Genomic DNA, 22,342 nt, shown 5'->3' with positions numbered 1-22,342 from the left:
AAATCACTATATCCCCAACCTATAGAGACCAAGCTATAACTCTTGGTGTCTCTTTCTGTATACTCAGGATGTATGCAAAAATTTAAAATGGAGGAAGGAAGAAAGAGAAGGAAGGAAAAGGAAAGAAGCTCAGCAGAGGGTAGACATAATGCAGAGAGAAAAAAAACTATACCTAAAGCTAAGTTAAGGGGATATAAACCCACAACGTATTGTAATTATATATATTTAAACCAATACAAGATGTGTACATATGTATTACATTATATATACCTAAGTATAAATCTATTCTATATACATATATGACATGTATGATATATACATATGAATGAATCTATCTGTATTTATTTTATTTTAAAATGTTAAAGACTACAGGGTAATCAATCTATCAGACTGATTGACACAGCTATACACTGAGTATTATTTGTAAAGTGCATTTAAAGAAAACTATATGACATATTTTGCATGATGTCATCTAATCAAGAGATATAATGATATTTATACTAATGAGTGTATGTATAATCCAGGTGGAGCCCCAGTCCTTCTAGGGAGACAAATCTACACTTCATGGAACCCAGGGCCTCCACTGAGCAGTTTTTCATGGGCCAAATCCAAAGCCACATCCATCTTTGCTTCCAGATTTCCCTGAGGCTAGCCTCCCTGTAGAACTAAGGAGCCTTCCATTTGTACCACATTAGTGATTAGGTTCCTTAATCAGAATTTCCTTGCCCTGACCAGAGGGTATGTCTCCAATTTTGCTACCCAGCCCCCAACAAAAATTTCTCTGAGAGAAATTATATTCAGGAAAGATAGTCTAGAGAAAAGCTACCAATCTTCTCCTGCAAATAGTTTCATTTCTATGATTCATCAAGAACAATCACCAAGATGGCTACACAGCTCTAGATTTATATTTAAAGTACTCACTAAAATCAGTCATATAAATTATTTTGAAAACCGTTAAGGAAGTTGGTACATTACGTCATCAACAATCCCCAATACCATTTTTGAAGTTTTTCTGAAGGTAGTTTCAAAACTCTTGAAAAAGAGGTAAATAAACATAAATTCAATGAAAATAAAAGAACGGGGTGGTCCAAATATAACCTGCTGCACATAAGAACATGGGAGGGTCATGTCTAGGATCTAGGATCTCCTGAGGGGTCCAGACTGAGATGTTCTTATTTTTGTTTCATATTATTAGATCATATATTCATGCTACCTTACAGAATGGAGATAGTAATTGTAGTATCAGCTAATAGACAATCTCACAAAAAAGAATGTGTACACATGTTCTGGTTTCAATACTCTACAAGGCATGGTTGTAAAACCAGCTTACACTTTGAGTTATCAAGAGACTATCAGATAAAATGAGAGACCTCTGCTGACATTTCCTGAGTTGCCTAGCATCTAGGTAGATCTCATTTGTGCAGCACCACCATGGGACGTACCTTAGTTTGGGATGTACTGAGATGACCCATTTTTAGACTATTCCTTTTTTAGATGTCTAGTAGTACTACACGTCTACTTGGGTGTATGTGTGGAGAAAGGGCCCAGTAGATGTCCTTTGCCCCATATGTAAGAAAATGGTTCTTGGCAACATAGTGCCATAAGAGTCCGGTCACGCTAGAGATACTTCTAGCGTGTGACCTCAACATATCTACCATATAGTAACTGGCTCTTAGAGCCATTTCTCATTCCCAGTTAGAATGAACTAGATCTTCCCAAATACAGCTGAAGATGAGCTGTGGAGCTATAGAAGAAACGCTGTTCTAGAAGGCTATAAATATTATGAAAAATTTCATTGAATAATTTGAAGACTGGGTTACAAAGTTTTGTAGTTCCTTTATATAAGAAACTGTAAATTTGAGAGCTGAAAGACTATGCTAAAAAGAGAAAATTAACTCGGTTTTGAAATTCAATAATAATTCAGTAATAACTTTTCCATTATCTGATATTATGCTAGAAACATAGCTACTCAAATCTCACCTCAGAATAGAAGAAATCCATGGAACATTTTATATTAGAAGTTATTCAGTGGATAGGCATCAGGATTTCTGCCACAAACAAATCTTTATACTAAAATTAAATTCAATTCTGCATAATTTTTAAGTCTTTCTTCTGCTGATGTAGATAGAACTCAATAAAATTTCCATTTTGCATTAAAGTGTTGACTAAAGCTCTTGTAAACAAATACTTAGAGATATTCTTCAATGCCAGTAGATTAAAAAAGTAAACAAACAAAACTAATAAGAAGTGTGTCACGTCCTTCAAACAATGATGTAATATACCAAGTTAAACTTTCTATGCATGCATGCATGCATGCATGCACACACGCACACACACGAATAGTCTCAGAGTACCATTTGTACGGATCTGGGAGACACAAACTAGGTTCGTAAGACCATAAACAGCAAGAACTCCAGATTCTTTTCTGATAGTCTTGAGCCCTCTCTCAAACCCTTGCAAAATTTTAGGCAATATTAATATTTAAGTAACTGCTGAAATGAGGGCTTCATACCATTTTATTTATGTTTAAAACATGATGCATTTGTAGATGTAAATACACTAGAGAGTTTACTCATATATACTTATAGGAGCAAAAACCATCAAAAGAGTGAAAAACAAAGGAGAGACAACTTGTCTTTGTACTTCAGCATTTTTCCTTTCCATTTAGCTAGCTTTTACATTATTTGTGTTTTGACATATTGTTGTATTGTTTGTTTCCTCCAAGCTCAGTGGTCTTGTCTGTATGATGCTGCTTTGATATATTTCTACTCTTTGCTTACATTCTAGATGGCTCCAACCAATACCATATGAATTGTAAAACTTAGTCGACATATGTAAATTAAAAGCAATTCAACATGCCTAAATGGGAAGTACTTCAAAAGCTTATTTCTCTAACATTTTAAAGCAGGAACTTAGTTTTTGTACAGGATGGTTTATACTTCATATATTCTAGGAAAGCTGTGATGTAATTAATGACATTCACAATGAGTCTGCTCACTGCTACTCTGGAACACAGGTAAGCAACTCTGAGGAAAGCAACTGTGCAGACCAGAAAAGGATATTGCCAAAATCTCCTAATAAGGTAGGGCATCAAACTGCATTAAAAAACCACCACGACAGTGCTTGCTTCAGCAGCACATATGCCAAAAACCACCATCATAATCACGATTCTCTTCTAATGGGGAATACAACCCTCTCTTTAATATCAAGCTTACCCGATGCTCTTCTTGCTGTTGTCTTAGAGTTTCATATTCAAGGGCTGGGGCAGGAAGTTGAGAGATGATTCTTTGTGTTTCTGTCAGCCATGGCCAAAGTTCTTCATAGGTTTCCCAGAACTGGTTAACCAGGGACTGCGCCCGTTCTAGCTGTAGATACCTCTCTGAGTTTACCTGGCAGATGGCATCATAGTTCTTCAACACCTTGTCTAGTTTTTTCTAGAAAGTAAGAGAATGAAATGTGTTTAGCTGGCCAAGCAGGCCAAAGAGCACACGTACTCCACAGTGTTTTTTCTCGCACTATATGCCTAGAGCAAAGCAGGCGCTCAACAAATACATGGTTAATGAATAAATCATTAAAGCCTATTTGGATTGTAACTAGTTCTATGTATAAAAGTTCATTTTAATTAGAATTTAAAAAGACCCCTCAAGGGGCACCTGGCCGGCTTAGTCAGGAAAGCATGTGACTCTTGATTACTTAAAAATAAAACTTAAAAAAAAAAATCCTTCAGGTTCATTCATATTGTTGCACATGGCAGGATTTCCTTCATTTTTAAGGCTGAATAATATTCTACTATATGCTAATGTTGTGTTCTTAACACAATAAAAAAAAACTTTTTCCCATATATGTGTAAAAAATAGCAAAAATGTGGAAAACATCTTAAAAATACAGTAATTGGAGATTAAGCTAATAAATTATGATATATTCACACAATGGATTTTTATGTCTTCATCAAAAATCATGGGATTAATGACAGAGAACCTCCCCCCACCTCCAAATATCAGGTGACAAAATCCAAAATATAAACAAACAAATAAATAGCCTCAAGTTTGTATGAATAAGACACTGAGCTTTCCAAACATAATAAGCAAAATTCTTCAACTATCCTTCTAGGTCCTGTAGGTCTTCTAGCTTAGAAAACAAGTCTCATATGAGTCTAGCAACATTAACATTACTTTCTAGCCCAAAACAAGGACTAACTTCCACAAATGAAATTGTAAGAGGAACTGCTAGTCAACAAAATTAATTACACATATTAGAATCAGAGTAGAACATTATACTATATACTATATTTTGTGGGCTGGTCACAGTGATCTAGATTATGGTATAAATTCACATCATAAACCAACAGCAGAAGATAGAGCACCATAGTAATCTAATAAACCACAGAATGACACAGAAATTATTTCATCATTATCAATATTTTTCATATCAAGGTCTTATAAAAATAATAAAGGAAACGTTAAGTTATAAATAAGTAAATTGCCAGAATAAATAGAAGAGGAAGTATCAGTATACAGTTATACTCTATTACTTTGTCTATGTATACCTTAAAAGCAATGTATACTCTAAAATGTGATCTTAGGCACAGATATTTGTGTCATTTTTTTGCTGTGGGGTATTTTCCTACCAGAAGCATTAATATACATTAATTTCTTTAGTCTGCTCAGATGTCTGAATATGAATGGAACTAAACATTTTTACTTGTGGCTGGTTTTTCATCAATTTAAAGGGATTATTAAAAATACATAAGCTAGATGCTTCCTTAGTTATTCAGCTCATTGTTTTTCCTATACAACTTACTGAAATTTTACACAGGATGAATTTCAGCATTAGAGAGAACCACATATTTTGAAGCATTTAAACAAGAGTTGACATACATAGTAACAATTTATACTGATAATAATGTCAGTAATACAGCTAACATTGAATGTTTAATGTGTGCCAGTTATTCAAGGACACAAACCTTAATAGTTTTAGCAATTTTTTATTTAAAAAAATTGTCCCCAGGGCAATTCCCTTAAGGAACATTCCTTTTACTGTCACTCCGTAAGCTTGAAAAATGTCTTATTTAAAACTAATGATTTAGCTGTCTAAATGGCAGCTGTGGATAAAGGAAATGTGCTCCTCTAGGATTGAGAGCTTAACACAGGCCATTTATTCAAGAGTCTCACCGCCAGTCACACAGACAAGCTTTTACCTTCATTGATTGCTTTTCCTCTTCACTGCATGTGGCCATGATTTTATGTCCAGATTTAACAAGTTCATCAATAATATCCTTGTGTCTCAAAATCTCCATGGTGAATGTCTGTGATTTACCAAAATAAAGATAAAAAAAACAGAGAGTGTATCACTAAAATGAAAACAATCAGGCAAAGATGTTAAAAATACCAAGTTACACTAGAGGGGTCTTGCAAAGTAAATCATGCAAGCACACTGTCTACACTTGGGGCCACACTAACAAATAATTCTGATATAATTGGAAATGCACTTCTTCACCTTTTGAAGCTGCAGCTGAGCAGAGGTCTGGTCTTGCTCAAGCCTGATGTCACCCAGAGACATCAATTTCTTTTCGGTTTCAGTAATCCAGGATAACTCGGCATCAGCTGCTTGGTCAAACTAAACAAAAGATAAATAATTAGGTCAGAAAGTTCCTGTCACTGGTGCCAGAAAAATACCCCTCTACATTTCTTTGAAATATCTTAATTACCACACAAGTGGAAAATTTGAGCTTATCTCTTCATGGCATCCTGAAATAGTTTATGATGATGACTAAAGTCATAAAGAAAGGAGAACTTCCCACAGAGTATTTAAACACAAGCTCTTAAAAGGCACTGCATGCGTAACACAGCATTAATGATTTTAGCACAGCTAACTCTGTTGCCTTGTTTTTGGTAATCATAAGAATTTTTTCCTTCAAACCTCAATGAGATACCACCTCACACCAGTCAGAATGGCTAAAATTAACAAGTCAGAAAATGACAGATGTTGTTGAGTATGCAGAGAAAGGGGAACCCTCCTACACCGTTGGTGGGAATGCAAGCTGGTGCAGCCACTCTGGAAAACAGTATGGAGCTTCCACAAAAAGTTGAAAATAGAGCTACTGTACGACCCAGCAATTGCACTACTGGGTATTTACCCCAAAGATACAAATGCAGTGATCCAAAGGGGTACGTGCACCCCAATGTTTATAGCAGCAATGTCCACAATAGCCAAACTATGGAAAGAGCCAAGATGTCCACTGACAGATGAATGGATAAAGAAGATGTGGTGTGTGTGCGCGTGTGTGTGTGTGTGTGTGTGTGTGTGTGTGTGTGTGTGTGTGTAATGGAATATTATGTAGCCATAAAAAAGAAAAACCGAAATCTTGCCATTTGCAACGACGTGGATGGAACTAGAGGGTATTATGCTAAGCGAAATAAGTCAGTCAGAGAAAGACATGTATCACATGATCTCACTGATATGAGGAATTCTTAATCTCAAGAAACAAACTGAGGGTTGCTGGAGCGGTGGTGGGGGGAGAGGGATGGGGTGGCTGGGTGATAGACACTGGGGAGGGTATGTGCAATGGTGAGTGCTGTGAATTGTGTAAGACTGTTGAATCACAGACCTCTACCTCTGAAAGAAATCATACATTATATGTTAAAAAAGAAGAAGAAGAAAATAGTAGGAAGGGAAAAATGAAGGGGGGGAAATCGGAGTGAGGAGACGAACATGAGAGACTATGGACTCTGAGAAACAAACTGAGGGTTCTAGAGGGGAGGGGGGTGAAGGGATGGGTTAGCCCAGTGATGGGTATTAAGGAGGGTACGTTCTGCATGGAGCACTGGGTGTTACATGCAAACAATGAATCATGGAACATTACATCAAAAACTAATGATGTAAGGTATGGTGATTAACATAACATAATAATAAAAAAAAGAGTACTACTCAAATTGAACAGCTCAAAAAGTCAATAGCTGGATCAATCATTGCATCCATCATTTTAATCCATATGATTTTGTGGGCAGCATTCCACTATCTACATATAAGTCTCCTAGCAAAACTCATGAAATATTCACATTTATTTACCATATTACATGTGCATAAACGTATGTGCAAAATATGTTTCTTTATGCAGAGTATATCCCGAAACATCTCACGTATAATTTTTTTTACATCTCATTTAATAATAGCAAAAACCACTTCAAAGAGTATTCTTAAATATTTTAAGAGGTTTTATTTTCCTGATCTTAACAATTCATGGCAGAAATTCATAAAGTACAGAAAAATATACAGAAGAAAATTAAAACCTGGAGTTAATACTGTTGGTATTTTAGTGAATTTTATTCCAGAAGTTGAAAAAAATTTATAAAAGCTCGGTATAATATTGTATAAACAGTTTCATATCCTGCTCTTTCATTTATTATGAACACTTCCCATGTCATAGTCTTTTAATGTGAATATTTTAAGTAACATCATTCTATTCTAGCATACCTGGATATTTTTATTTATGCTCACTGCATTTTCTGCTATCATATAAACAGAAATCTCTGATGGCATCTCCAATTAGTTCCTTAGGGTAGATTCCTAGAAGTTGACTACCAAGTCAAAGAGCATGAATATTTTCGATACCTTGCATCAGACAGAAGCCAATGCCTCCCAGGGCAAGCAGTTACCGTAAATGAGCAAAGTGGGCAAGTGCCCCCACAAGCACCAGTGGTAAATGGTAACTAACGGTGTGGCCTCAGTTGGAAGACTTAATGGGAAACAGACACTGTGAGCATTCAAGTCCAATACTGCCAGAACTTCTAATTTTTCAAGAGAATGTGGAAATCTAGATGGGGGTAGGGGGTAACTAAGTGAGGAAAGAGAAGGGTAGAGATAAGAAACTAGACTGGAAAATAATTCATTCTTGTAAAACACTCTGCGACACTATGCAGACTCCTGGGAAGATGGTGTAGATATACTTTTCCCTGTTCCTCGTAGGTACACCTAAAAACCCTGGGCAGTGTACACATGCATACACTGCATACAAAACACACATAAGAAGACTGGAAGGAGAGAGAAGAGAGAGAACCTCTGTGGGTTCTGGCACTCAAGGAACAATGAGGTGGTGAGTTCTCCAGGTTTTCTTCTTGCCCCACATATCCTAGACTGGATACTGGAGAAAATGCAACCCAGAAACACCCAGAGGCAGAGACAAACCCCCAAGAAAAGGCTGCTCTCTCAGCCAAATGACCAGGAAAGGGGCACCCTAGCAAGAGAACATTTAAACAATAGCCACTCTGTCTAAACACCACAGAACAGAGGCTGTGGTCCCACCCACACTCATGCCAAGAAAGGCCTAGATTGTCACCCTCATGAGCCAAGAGGACAAGGTGCTGATGACACTGCTGCAGGGGGATGTCAGAGAAGACCACACAGGGAGCTGGAACTTTAGTTCCCACGGGCCAGTAACAAGGCTCCTGCCCACAGTGTCTTGGAGATCATGTGGGGGAGCCCCCCACAAGCAGTAATGAATTGCCCCTCTCCGTCTCCTCTAGGGTGGTGTCAGGGAAGGCCTAGTGGAGAGTCAGGATTTTCACCACTGCTTAGTGGTTAACGTAGTCACCTTCAACGAGGTGGTGGAAAAGGCTGCTCAGAGAGCTGAAGTCCATCCAACTCCCACTTCCAGCCAGCAGATCTGAGGAGCGCCCCATTAGGTATCATGAGGGGCTGAGCGGGGAACCTGGATCTCTTCCACCTGGTAGCACCCCTGGCTTCTTCTGCCAGTGGTGCCAGAGGAAGCCAGTCAAAACAGAAAGTTTAATTAAGACCCAAAACTCATAACTTCATAGCAAGAACCAAGAAGACCTCCAATGGAACTAAACAAAGATAATCAACGGGACACCAGTCCCTAGAGGACAGAGATGTTAGCACTGTCTGACAACAATTTTAAAGCAGCTATGATAAAAAATGCTTCATTGAGCAATTTCAAACACAGCAGAAATGAATGAAAAATTAGAGACGACCTTAGCAATAAAACAGTATCAGCAAAGAAAAGAGGCTATATAAAGAACCAAACGGAAATTTTAAAACTTAAATGTACAATAATAAGCTCAGTGGATGTGATCAATGAAGGGCACAGAGGAAAGAGTCAGTGAAGTAGAAGACAGAACAGAAATTACCCAATCTGAATAAAAGAAAATAGACTGGAGGAAAAAAAAATCAACAGAACCTCAGGGACCTGTGGAACTACATTAAAAGACCTAACATTCATATTACTGGAGTCCCAGAAGGAGAGGAGAAAGAGGCTGTAGCTAAAAAGTACTCAACCATTTTAGAAATGAAAAGCAGGAAAAATCTGTCATTGCCAGGAGCTAAGGAGAGGACAGAGGTGGGAGACTACAAAAGGGCAGCATGAGGTAGTCGCGGTGATGAAATGTTCTGTATCTTGACTGCATCAATGTCAGCATCCTGCTTGTGATCCTGTGCTATAATTTCGCTAAATGTTACCCCTGGGGAAAATACTGCCCACAATGGGATCATCTCTATATTATTTCTTACAGTTGCATGTGAATCTACAATTATCTTCTAAAAAGTTAATTAAAAACAAAAACAACAAAAGTTCTGTGTAGATAACCTCTCATCTGTGAGTTCCTGTTCACATTTTCTCTTTTAGGCATATGCTATGCCAAAGTGCCCTTCAGAAAGGATGTGCTAATTTATACTCCCACAAGCAGAGTTTTGCTGTACCCTCATCACCATGGGCCATAATTTATTTTTAAATAATATTTGCCAAGCTTATCAGTGGACTTCCCTCATTATAAGGAAATAACCTGCCAGTCATAACCTGGCACAAACATGAATAGCACTGATTGAGAGTACTGTTGTTATGCTTTCAATCTTACAAGAAAAATTAACAAATTATACAAGTGAAGAATACATAATATTATAAATTATTGTTAGTTTTTTTTTCTATATACCATGACCCCATTTGCTTTCACCTTTACGACACGAGTTAAATAAATTTGCAAATAAACAAATAAATACTGAAGCTATTTGCAGGTCAATTTCATTTAGTCAACAGTTCAGGATAGAAAAAAATTTTAGATAATCATTTGAATAATGGGCCCAAGCCAGAAATATAATAGGGGTAAAAATAATAGTTTTACATTTACCTTTAAAAACTCAACTGCATAAAGATCTGAAAGGGAAGACAGGGCTTAAGAGACCTTTCCTGAACAGCCTCTAGACATGCTACCTGAACAAAATCTGAATACAAACCAACATCTACCAAAAAACGATGGAAAGTCAGGCTGCTTTAAGACGAAGATATTGTCTGGGCAGCAGAGACACTATCCTACCTGCTGATTAGAACTCTCCTTCAAGTGTCACACATTCAAGAGGATCACTGACACACGAACGTTGTTCCAGACAGAAATTCAGAGCTTTAGTCCTCAGAGTGTGTGAGCTCCCTTATAAGGGCAGTACTTCCAGAACGACTGTGTACATGTATATATTCAAACAGAATTATTTATTTTTCCTGTATTTCCCATAATATTATACATTCTTTTTTAGCAAAGCCACATTTTTCATAAAACTTATTGAAGGGGCTCATGGTTTCACAGACAGTAGTGTTAATAAATGTTTTTTTCATTCATTCATTACTTTTTTCTGCTACTGGGACAAATCAGAACAATATGGATTCCAGAAAGAATCTTGAAAACCACATGAAAAATTTTATCTTGCGGCACTTGGGTGGTTCAGTGGGTTAAGTGTCTGACTCTTGATTTTGGCTCAGGTCATGATCTCAGGGACGCTGGGCATGGAGTCCTGCTTAAGATTCCCCTCTCTCTCTCTCTCTCTCTCCCCTTCTCTCTCTCTCCCTACCTCTCCCTCTTAAAAAAATTCCATCTTAATCTGGCTCAATAATTTTTACGACGTTACTTATTTCAAATGGAACTACTCATTAATTAGTAATAATTCATCAACGTGAAAAAGAAAAAAAAATATTTTGAGGCACCTGGCTGGCTCTGTCAGTGGAGCGCTTGACTCCTGGTCTCAGGGTTGTGAGTTCAAGCCCCACTCTGGGGGTAGAGATTACTTAAAAATAAAATTATAAAAAAAAAAAAAAAGAAAGAAAGAAAATTCAACTAATTTGGGAGCTTCAGATGTAGAAAAAGAAATCCTCATGAAAAACAAGTACAAGGGTCTTCTTTGCATGGATTATTAGCTTTCAAGCCATATACAATAAAACTTCAAAATAAAACTTTATTATGTGATTCACTTAAAGAGTACAAAACTGAGCAAAACAGTCCAGGCCTTTGTACCTGAGTGCAAGTGCTGCAAGATAATCTGAATAAAATTTAATAGTAAGGACTTTTTTCCTCTACTGACCCCCCAAAAAATAAAGTGACATAGCACTCCACTTGTTTGTGATCAGGCTAATTTTAGCATTTACACGAAAGTCCTAATAAATAAAGTCAGGCTGTTAGTGTTAATATTAGTTTAAATCTATTTCTCTCTCTCCTTAAAAAAAGGGATCCAGTGAAAAACAGTATGATGATACATTCTAAGTTGCCAAAATGGAAAGCTGAAACTCAAACACTGTTTCTTCAACCAAGGCAAATATTTGCTCTGCTAAAAGAAAACAAGACTTCAAGCAGAAATTTCCCTTCTGTCTTTCGAGAAATTTTTTTATTAAATTAGCAAATATTTATTGTCCAGCAACAAACAGAACAGCCACGGGGTCTTCATTAAGCAATCTGCAGTAAAGCAAGGCATTTTATTTAGGCCTATGAGTCTTTCAAATGACTATATGTGTGCATTTCTAATAGACCATAAAAGCTGTTTATTTTACAATGTGAGAGCAAGTTTACTAGACCAAATTTTAATAAATTTGTTCACTGCTTACTCAAATAACAGAGATCGACTTCAAATACATTGTAGATCATCTTAGTACCCATAGTTGCATTCTGGGAAATATTTTACTAGGTATTATCAGTGGAGTCTAACCATTGACCTACTCTATGCCTATTACAGTTGAACTAGTATTTCAGGAATTTCCAACAAGATAATGAAAGACAATTTCTTAAAGATTTTATTTTTTAAGTAATCTCTACATCCAGTGTGGGACTTGAACTCACAACTCCAAGATCAAGAGCCCCATGCTCCACTGACTGAGCCAGCCAGGCACCCTGATAGTAAAAGACATTTTAATTGGCTATCTCTAAATATTCCTGAAAAAAGAGTCTAAAACAATAATGGCCAGCATTTTACTGAACACACTAAGTGCTTCACATACAGTATCTTCTTTAATCCTGACAACAACTGCATAATCTGGGTATTACCATTAACTCCATTTACAGCCGAGAAAATTGAGGCAGAGAGAAGTTACCTCATTTACCAGAGATTACCCAGCTAGTTAATGTTGGATCTGAGACTCAAACCAAGGTGGCCTGGCCCCAGGGACTGTACTTCTAGTTGCTTGTGCTTGTATACAGTTTGGGCTTCAGGAACTCGAAATATTCATGTGATTTCATCAAAAATGGCTCAAATACCCTAACAGTAGGTTTTATTTTCTTATTTAAACATTTCTCCAATCTCTGACAAACTGCTTTTGTATTTATCTAGAAAGTTTCTCTTAAGTGGAAATGGAGGTTTAAGAAAGGCAAAATGGTAAGTGAACCTTAACTCCAAGGACATCCTCTTACTCCCTTCCCCTGGCTGAGGATCTTACCACTTTCTTTTGATTAGCATTTCCTTCCATTTTGCTCTGCATTATTCATAACACAGCCCATATTCTCCGACCCCCAACACCGGGAGGGTCTAAACAAATCTCACTTCCGTGGGGGGGGGGGGTTCCTTCTAGTTCTTTAAAAGAAATAAACAGGTGTTATTTTTCTCCAAGGCTGATTCCTAATGACCCGATGACCTGCTTCTTTTAATTGCCCTCAAATCACCAACTTTTGTGCCTTTAATATAAAGGGGTCATTGCGGCCAGTAAAATAAGTCAAGGAATTAGAACTGCTGACAAGTGCCTGGGATTCCCAGACCCGGTGAAACACACCCATTTTAGCAACTTCTGACAACTGTGCATATTTGTAAGAGGCAAAGGACAATGAACTGCTTTGAGGTTTAAACAGTCACAAGGGTCTGACTTCAGGCTACAAGTCTGTACGTCTTTTAAATGAAAGTGTCTTCCCCCTTTTCCACGTTGCTCATTTGGTTCAATTTGCAATTAGAGAAAGAAAACAACAAAAATACGCTACTGTTCATAGGTTTAACATGCGAAAATGTGTACAGTTGCTAACTTAGATGACCTCATGCATTGTGAGAAGGAGGCAGATGTTTTGCTTTGTTTATAAAGCTCACCATCACTATACACTAAGCTGCCTTGTTCTGCTCAGACTTTCCCTAAAAGTAATGAATGGGCCTAATTCTTTTTTTTTTTAATTTTATTTTATTATGTTATGTAATCACCATATATCATTTTTTTATTATGTTAATCACCATACAGCATTAGTTTTTGATGTAGTGTTCCATGATTCATTGTTTGCATATAACACCCAGTGCTCCACGCAGAACGTGCCCTCTTTAATACCCATCACCAGGCTAACCCATCCCCTCACCCCCCTCCCCCCTAGAACCCTCAGTTTGTTTCTCAGAGTCCATAGTCTCTCATGGTTCATCTCCCCCTCCAATTCCCCCCCTTCCTTTTTCCCTTCCTACTATCTTCTTTTTTTTTATATATAATTCTTATAAAAAAGAATATTGTTGGGTGTCAGGGTGGCTCTGTCTATTGGGCATCTGACTCTTGGTTTCCCCTCAGGTTGTGACCTCGGGGTCATGAGATCTAGTTCTGCATTGGGCTCCACGCTCAGCAAGGAGTCTGCTTCTCCCTCTCCTCTCTTCCTCCCTCCCCACCCATACACATTCTCTCTCTCAAATAAATAAATGAAATCATTAAAAAAAAAAAAAGACTATTCTCTTCAGAAGGCCAATGTCTGCCAATCTGTAGGGTCAGATGCATATAGTTCTTTCTCATTAGCCCATAGTTGAGGCAGTTTGATTATTTCTCAAAGAGCAATAAATACTACTCAAATTTACATAGGGTTCTATCATAGGACTCTATGATTTCAAAATTCAGTGACACATATTTTCAAAACTTACTATGATATAGGATTAACATAAAAAAAACTAGCCACATCAAATCAGAACTTTTCTAAAAACTATATTTATATAGGGCTGCTACAAAGTCATGCTAATTAGCAGGTATCTGTGTGCACCCTTCCCTTTCCTTTACAAACTAATTCTTGTCCATGTTTTCCTGGACATCTTTCTTGTCGATGTTTGGAAGCCAATATACTGTGTTATAGGGGCCTGACACCTCACAAAGTCCCTATGCTTTTGCTGAATTCCAAAAAGCAGGTTACAACATTATAAAGGAGGTAGATCTGTATATAAACAACCTTAATGCCTGGGAAAGGGTGAAACACCTTAATAGAAATTTGCTTGGAAACAAAACATTCAGTTATTTAAAATATAGTTTAATCTAGCTAGGTTATTAAGAAGCAAAGCATTAAATCTATACATTTAAAAAATTAACAAGACATGTTCAAGACACATGTCCTTACCCTGTTAACCTGTGGGTGTGGTTATGTTGAGGGTACGGACATGAAAATGTTAATAAAACAAAATGTATGTGACTATGGGTATGTCTGAAAAGATGGGTGGTGGTTATATCATGTCCAATGTTTCAGAAGGAGAAGAGACACAGAACGGTACATGATTTGTTTATACGCCATAAAACAGTACAAAATATGTGGCTAACATCCAGGTCTCAAGATGTTTTTCCATCATCTCTTATATTACACGGATGTATTACCATTGTGTAAACAGAAAACAAATATTTTAGTATCAGTTGTACTCTCGTCCTAATTCCAAACATTTATAAGTGGGCAAAGTTACAAAATAACTTCAGTGATTATATTAGCTCTTTTATAAACTTGAAAATTATAAGTTTAGAAACTATTCTTTTGGGGACAAAACTAAGTCTCTGCCAAACCAGAAAAACAGGTACCAAATTTGTTTTTAAATTCTCCTAGAGAATGATAATTTCATGATCCTGTCAGCACTGTACTCTCCTGGCTCACGGTCCTTGTAGTTGCAGATGCTCTTGTTACATACTTCCATTTTGCTGTAATAATGGCACCTTTCTTCAGATTACTGGAGGAGGTTAGAAAAAATTGCACCACCCCTCAGGATTTTTCCTCTCTGCATAATTTGTAAGGAGACACCACAGTGAGGCAGAATGAGATCTGGGAGCGCCTGGGTGGCTCAGTCGTTAAGTGTCTGCCTTCAGCTCAGGTCACGATCCCAGGGTCCTGGGATTGAGCCCCACATCGGGCTCCCTGGTCAGTGGGAAGCCTGCTTCTCCCTCTCCCACTCCCCCTGCTTGTGTTCCTGGCTCTCACTCTCTCTCTCTCTCTCTGTCAAATAAATAAATAAAATCTTAAAAAAAAATAGAAGAGATCTGTATTAAATCTGGGTCCAACTCCACCCTGTACTAGCTTCTGGGATCACAGTAAGTCCCTTTACTACATATGTTCCTCCCTCTCAAAAAGTGTGTCTCTTCAGCCTAGCTGGAGGATTTCATTTTTTCTGATGGCGTAAGTACATTTTACTGATTTTCTTTATTGCTGCAGGTATTTCACTGGACAGACTTGAAGGCATTTCAAAGGAATTTCACACATGAATACAGAATAAATACATGTGAACAATGAGAAAATATTAAGAGCATTAATATTAGCTGTATGACCTACCGGTAATAAGACATCACTACTACACACATGATTTCTCTCTCATATTATTTACACACATTCTTCCTTCCATGAGTTTTTCTGTATTCTTTCAGAAAATCTTAAAAAAATTTTCTATAACGAATGATTTTATCAGAAAAAATAAACACTAACTGTTACTTTCCCAAAGGATATATGTTTGGGACATATACTGACCTGGTTACATTTTTTTTAAACTTCAGAAAATATCTGCTAACCTTGAAAAGAACTGAGCTACAGTTAATGACATTGGCACATATCTGAGATTACTAACCAGGACAAGCTCCCCTGCCATCTTGCCCTCATTACTGTCTTACTTCACCAAACTGACAAACCACAGTCAACTTCTCAAGAAAAATCATATTCCAGAACATTTGTCTTGCTATTTAGGAAATCTTTGATGCCAATTCTGAAATGTTGATATCAGTTTTGGTGAAAAAAAATTCAGTATTTTCCTATAGTTGAATAAACTTCACAAATAAATCCATTTATTTTCCTGTAATAAGGAGGCATAGAAATTGTGCCAAACTCGGAAAACAGAAGTCATGCAAATACATTCCTCAGGCATGAATGCGCTCCCTCGCAAAACTTTCTTAGGCAGACCTTTTGCTGTCATTGTTTTTCATCAGCTTTTGTGATTCTAGAGCATGGCACAGACGTGAGGAGTGAAGCACTGTGCCATATAAATTATGATATATAACAATATATAAATTACACTTTTACAGCAACCTTCAAAATTCAATTCTGGATGCTCCCACACAATCTGCTTGATTTGTGTTTCTTGCTTCTGGCACGTATTAGGAAAAGCTTAGTTATGTACCTTCCACAGCTCTGTTCTAAAGTAGACTGCAAGAGCGCACACTAACCCTGTCACAGAAACTCTGCAGTAAGATTCTGATGACTTAATGTAAACAGTCCAGATACTCAATTAAGTTCATCAAAACATGTCTTCTAAACTTCTATTTCCAGCACCCCACTTGTTGCCCACAGTTTTCTGAGGGAGCTGAGGTGAGGGCTGGGTGCCTATAAAACTCTCTGGAACTATAAACTGCGTGAGTCGCAGACAGGTCAGAAACTATCGTTTTTCCCCTTGAGTCATCTCCAGAAAAAACACGACATCACCCACACCACTGCTTCCTTTTTAGAAAGAATATAGCCTCTCTTTGCCATCGGTGTGTGGAAATGAGCAGTTAATACTGATTTACATGATAACTCAAAATATTTACTCACAGACAGATTAGACTTAGCCAAGGCATAAAATTAGCATTAGCAATTCACATACATGGAGGCAAAAAGCACTTTGTTTGGAAAGCAGGGCTGATCTTCCCAATGACTGATTTGGTAAGGCTAAGTCTGGGCTCCAGTGAGGCAGATGGCTGTTAACAATGTACAGATTAGCAGTGCCCTGCCTGGCACTCACATGTCGAAGGAACCTGAACTCTTTTCAAATCCCTCCTTTCATTTTTGAAGCATAACAAATGAATGGAAACACTGTGAACAGAAATCTTTGTTCAGGTAAAGGCTCAGGGCACAACTGGGGAAAATTTATTGCCGAGACAAAAACCATGCGCCCCTACCTGCTGGGATCTCAGAATGGCAGCATCGATCTCCTCCACCTTTTGAGTGATGGTGTCATTCACTAATCGGTAGCGCTCGTTGTCCTCGGCCACCATTTTTTCAAGTCCTTCCCTCGCCCTCCATGGTACCAGTTCCAGTAGAGCACTGCTCACTTCGTTAAGGGAGTCCAATAAGGCTTTGCTGTTCTTAGCTTCCTTTTTCAGTTCCTGAAAACAGGATTAAGAAAACATACAAATCTGGGAGGTAATGCTCAGGAGTTTGAACAGGCTTTTCCTTTCCCTGTCATTGGCCCTAAAGTCCTTTGCAGGCCAATAATGCCAGGCACTGGCGGCTGAGTTTCAGTTAAGTTAAGAAACCTTTGTTATTTAACGCTATTCTGTAAAAAGGAAAGTGTTTCCTGAGGAGCTCCAAAGAACAATTCACTGGTCAACATTTGAACTTTAATATAAATGTTTTTAAAATTTGGGAAACAAAACCAAGCAAGTCGACACGTATTATTCTTTGCTTTCTGGAAACCTCTTGAGTAATCAGGTATCAGAAGAGTAAAATAAAGAGGAAAGTCCAAGCCAGAACTAAAGTAACCCTCAAAATGAGAACATACTGGCTTTACATCATCCCAGTCGAATCATCACCTCCCCAACAACCTTTCACCCACATGTGATCACATTTCAGGGTGGATAAAAACAGAGGCTCTCTCTGAAGAGAAGAACCATGACCATGATGGAACACCACTTTTGCAATGTAAGTAGAAGAGCTACATCATGCTATGCATCTATCTCAGAAAAATATGGTTATTCTAAGCAAATTATGTGTATCTCTAAAATGATCATTTTCCTTTTTTTTTTTTCCTTTTCTTTTCTGTTTTCATCATTCTGTCTCTTGTGTAGTAAGCTATACTCCCAACCATCAGACACTGGAAACAAATTACGATGCACTGTTTTCATCTCTGGGCTCCTACAAGTTTTCAACCATCGATCTGCTGCCCATTTCTCCTGCTCCCCGCCCGTGGAGGCATCCTTCGTTCTGTCAGGAATGACCCGAGACTATCTCCCTTGAAGAGAACCCACAGATCCGAGACGCAGAGATGAGAGCGTACTTTCTGTCTCGCCTGTGCTTGGCTTGCCGCATCTCCCGTCAGGACCTGCGCCTCATAGGAAAGCAGTTCCACCTCCACTCTGTCCAGCCAGGCACGGAGCTCCTCCCGTGTGGAGTGCAGCCGCCTCGCGAGCTGCAGTGCCTGTTCCAGAGTCTTGGCTACATCCGTGCTCAATTTCGTAATGTCTCTGTACCTTGCTTTAATGGCTTCCAATTTATCTTGAATTATTAAAACTTCATCACCTAAAATTTCAAAGGCACGTTAGATCTCCAGAAAGGAAAGAAAAGGTAGAGAGAGGGGTTTCTTCAGATGTTATTGGACACTAAGGAGATTTTTCTGGAGGGGGGGGGAAAAAAGGGGACGTTTTCCCAAAGACGATCTGACCCAAGAGAAGCCTTTTTCCAGGTTTTAATCATTTCCCCAGGATTTCTGGCAAATCTCAACAGCTCTGAAAACACAAATATAAAATTGGGAAGGGCTACAGGGCCTTCAGTTACGTGAAAGCATCATCTTTGCATCTAACTATATGGTGTTTTCAGTTTTCAAGCAGGGGGCTAAACACTGCTTGGGTTCAAATACTGACTGGCTTGTTACCATTTGTAAAATAACCTCTCTGTGCCCTTGGTTACTCATCACCACATAGGGATAAGAACAGAATCCACCTCATAAGGTTGTGATAAAAATTCAATGAGTTTATTTGCAAAGTGTTTAGAACGGTGCCTGGCTTATATGTATGCATGCACATGTGTGTGTATGTGGTACATATGTGTGGTGTATGCATGTATTAATGTTAAAAATAATAAACTCATCTGCACTGTTTCAGTAGATCCTCACTTGACTCTACCTCATTTCCAGACACAGAAATTGTGTCCTAGGCTTCAGACTCCTAGTCCAAGGTTCTAAATACTATATTGAATTCCTTCAACTCATAGTGAATGTTACTTGCCCAAACCACAAGATGGATGCTGAACTGGACATGGGTACAGTGAAGCTTTCCTATGGCCAAAAGAATGACCTAAGTCAGTCTGTATCTGTTTTCTTAGTGGGTTGAAGCATGGAGAAATGAAGGCTGGGGGTAGCCACAGGGTGGGTGGGTGTGTGTGTGTGTGTGTGTGTGTGTGTGTGTGTGTGTGTGTGTGTGTGTGTGTTGAAAGGCAAACTATCTTAACACTGGAAAAATGTGTCTACCACCTATGCCCTCATGTAGTACAACCGCCTCCCACAAGTGGAAAACTCACATAACTCTGCTGTGGCCTTCTCGGACAGTCTCCTATGCCACAGTGCTTTGTGTTATGAGTAATATGCACAACTTCCATTAAGAACTCAAGTGAGATCATGAGAAAAGAAGTGAGATCATATTGCAAAACCCCCTTGGGCTTCAGTCTTCAAAGCATTCTGCAGAATGAAGTCTTGGAGTGGCCCCAAAATTATAAAGTATTTTGTTTTTCCCCCTCTCCCTAAGATATTTAGAAAGCAATGCAAAAATGCTAACTGCATAAAGAGTTGATTTAAAAGATTCTCACCTGTTGTTTGCTTTAGTAGTTCTAAACCATTTAGTAATGCCTGATCTACATTTTGTTTTCTGAGTAGAATGTCCTCTTGCAGAACCTAAAACACAGGTACCATTTTTATGTGGGGGAAAAAATTTAAATAACAATTAGCTTTGGTTAATCTTAGAGAACTCTGTGTTTCATAGAGATTTAAGTAAACACCTCCTATTTTCAACTAGTCATTCCTGTTGCCCTGTCTCCCCCTCCTCTTTAAACCATCCTGGCCCATGTCTCATGTTTAGCTACCCTAATTCACACAGTCTCCTTCTCAGAAAATGGCCTATGTGAAGATATTGGACTACTAGTTAATTATGGGTCTTTGTATACAACCCCAAAACAACAAAGGAACAGTGAAAAATCTGGCTATTGGATAAATACAATTTTTTCTGAAAGTGACTTCATCAGAAGTAATCTGTATACACAGGCAAAGTCTTTTTTGAGTATAGCAATTCACCTAAATCATAAGAACATAAAATAATACAGAAATAAGGAAGACTGAGAAAACAATGACAACTGAAATGAAAAAAATAACATAAATAAAGATACCCGAAGTTCAGACTGCTGCTTCCAAAGCCCCTCAGTGCTGTAATCCTGGACTGAGAGCTTGCTCAGTTTGTCATGCACTTCATTCAGCCAATTCATCAGCTCAACTTCATCTTCCCCAAAAATCTTAGCATTACATAAGGCCTGCTGGAGGAGTTCAGACCTGCTGTGACTTTTCTCTTGAATCTCAATGTACCACACTTGAGAGGAGTCTAATTTATTTTGCACCATATCTTTATCCTCCCTGGAGCTCAAAACCTTTAAGGATTGGCCAATGCTAACAGCCTGGTGTAAATGTTTATTGTGATGGATGATGTCATCTTCTAAGGCCTAAAATAAAGTTTAAAAAAAAAAAGAGAGAGAAACAAAAAGGATGGACAAATAAAAATGAAAACATAAACAGAACGGAAGAATGACATTTGAAATGGGCTGTTTGCAATCATGCATAACACAACAGTATGTAACTCAAATTTATGACATAGTACCACAGAGGAGATGGAAAACTGAACGTTACCAATGAGCAATGGGTATCTTACTTTGTGCTGTGCAATTTGTTCCTCAAGTTTAGACGCCTGCGTTCCTATGGGCTCGCAATTCGCCAGCCTCTTTTCTATGGTTGTAAGCCACTCATTCAATGGTTCTAGGGTTTCATGAAATTGCTGTGCTACCACCGAGATACCTTCCAACTGACGATTCCTATACAAGTGCCAAGACAGAGGTCAGTTAGGGATGAAGAATGTGTGAAATATTCAACAAAAATCTTTACTCATGCTCTTGCCTTCGAAATATTTTTTGTGAAAACATCTAGAAGGTTAAAGTTAAGATCTCTCACATTTAAAGGACATGCTAAAATAGTTCTCCTACTAAATAAAATTAAAAGTGAACCACAGACCAATCCCAAGTACCTAAATCTTATGAAACTCTTGAGAAATTTGGTTACAATACTTACAATAATAATAGCTGGATAATAGTAATACCAAATGTTATAGTAACAATAAGAGCAATAACAATGACAATAAATATAACAATTTATTGAACACATAATCTGCATCAAGCCCTGTTCTAAGTGTTTTATATATTAATTAACTTCAATCAGAGCACCAGTTACTGCAATTGCCTTAATCAACTGGTCAAAATTGGATTCAAATTTTGAAGACCTCATATAGCTAACCCCCCCCATGGAATGAATAGGGATTCCTACTAAAGTTGTGTGTCAGGTATATTCTCCACAACCCCCTCACCCCAAGTACAGTGTCAAGTATATTTCCCAAAAGGAACAGTTAATATTTATGGATTAAAATATCATGAAAGGAGAGAAATATTCTTCAGACTTTTACTTGTTTGAAATATACTTTTACATAATTTGAAATGCTTCTAGAAAACCCATTGCTTCCTCAGTTAAAAAAGGTACCTTGAAAGTGAAAACCTACTTCCCTTGGGGTCAGTTTTCACGTAGGGCAAGAGATTGTGCTGGTCTCTATACCGAGAACCTGACTCAGTATCAAATCCTGGGACCAAGAGTTGTTGTCATAACTTTTTATCATGTTTGATTCTTAGGGAGTCACATGATTTAAGAAATTCACTTTCTATGGAGACCAAAGGAATTCTAGAAAATTGGCACATGCTACTGAATACAATTTCTGTATCATTTTATTACAAACTACATATTCCTATAAGTCTTAAAACTTTCAGATGAAACACATTTGATCTTTAAAAAATGAATAAAATGACAATAATATTTTTGACTTCTGAATTATCACTACATTCAAATATCC

General features: G+C 37.8%; 1 protein-coding gene across 26 annotated transcripts in view; it reads right to left on the bottom strand.

The window, feature by feature from the left end:
• Window positions 1–22,342, bottom strand: part of DST (dystonin) — a 486,661-nt gene that overhangs the window by 57,306 nt on the left and 407,013 nt on the right. For 22 of the 26 annotated variants that reach the window (XM_027601378.2, XM_027601372.2, XM_027601377.2 and 19 more), the window contains 8 exons: window positions 21,104–21,263; window positions 20,571–20,897; window positions 19,998–20,082; window positions 18,475–18,716; window positions 17,378–17,584; window positions 5,497–5,616; window positions 5,198–5,305; window positions 3,216–3,434 (listed from right to left, as the gene is read on the bottom strand). In XM_027601378.2, coding sequence (XP_027457179.2) covers window positions 3,216–3,434; window positions 5,198–5,305; window positions 5,497–5,616; window positions 17,378–17,584; window positions 18,475–18,716; window positions 19,998–20,082; window positions 20,571–20,897; window positions 21,104–21,263 — 1,468 coding nt within the window. The remainder of the gene's footprint in view (window positions 1–3,215; window positions 3,435–5,197; window positions 5,306–5,496; window positions 5,617–17,377; window positions 17,585–18,474; window positions 18,717–19,997; window positions 20,083–20,570; window positions 20,898–21,103; window positions 21,264–22,342) is intronic. The other 4 variants (XM_027601381.2, XM_027601380.2, XM_027601394.2 and 1 more) reach the window with 1 other exon arrangement.

Source organism: Zalophus californianus, chromosome 7, assembly GCF_009762305.2.
Source record: "Zalophus californianus isolate mZalCal1 chromosome 7, mZalCal1.pri.v2, whole genome shotgun sequence".
Taxonomy (NCBI): Eukaryota; Metazoa; Chordata; class Mammalia; order Carnivora; family Otariidae; genus Zalophus; species Zalophus californianus.
The sequence above is the reverse complement of the archived record's forward strand: the minus strand, read 5'-3'. Positions and strand labels throughout refer to the sequence as shown.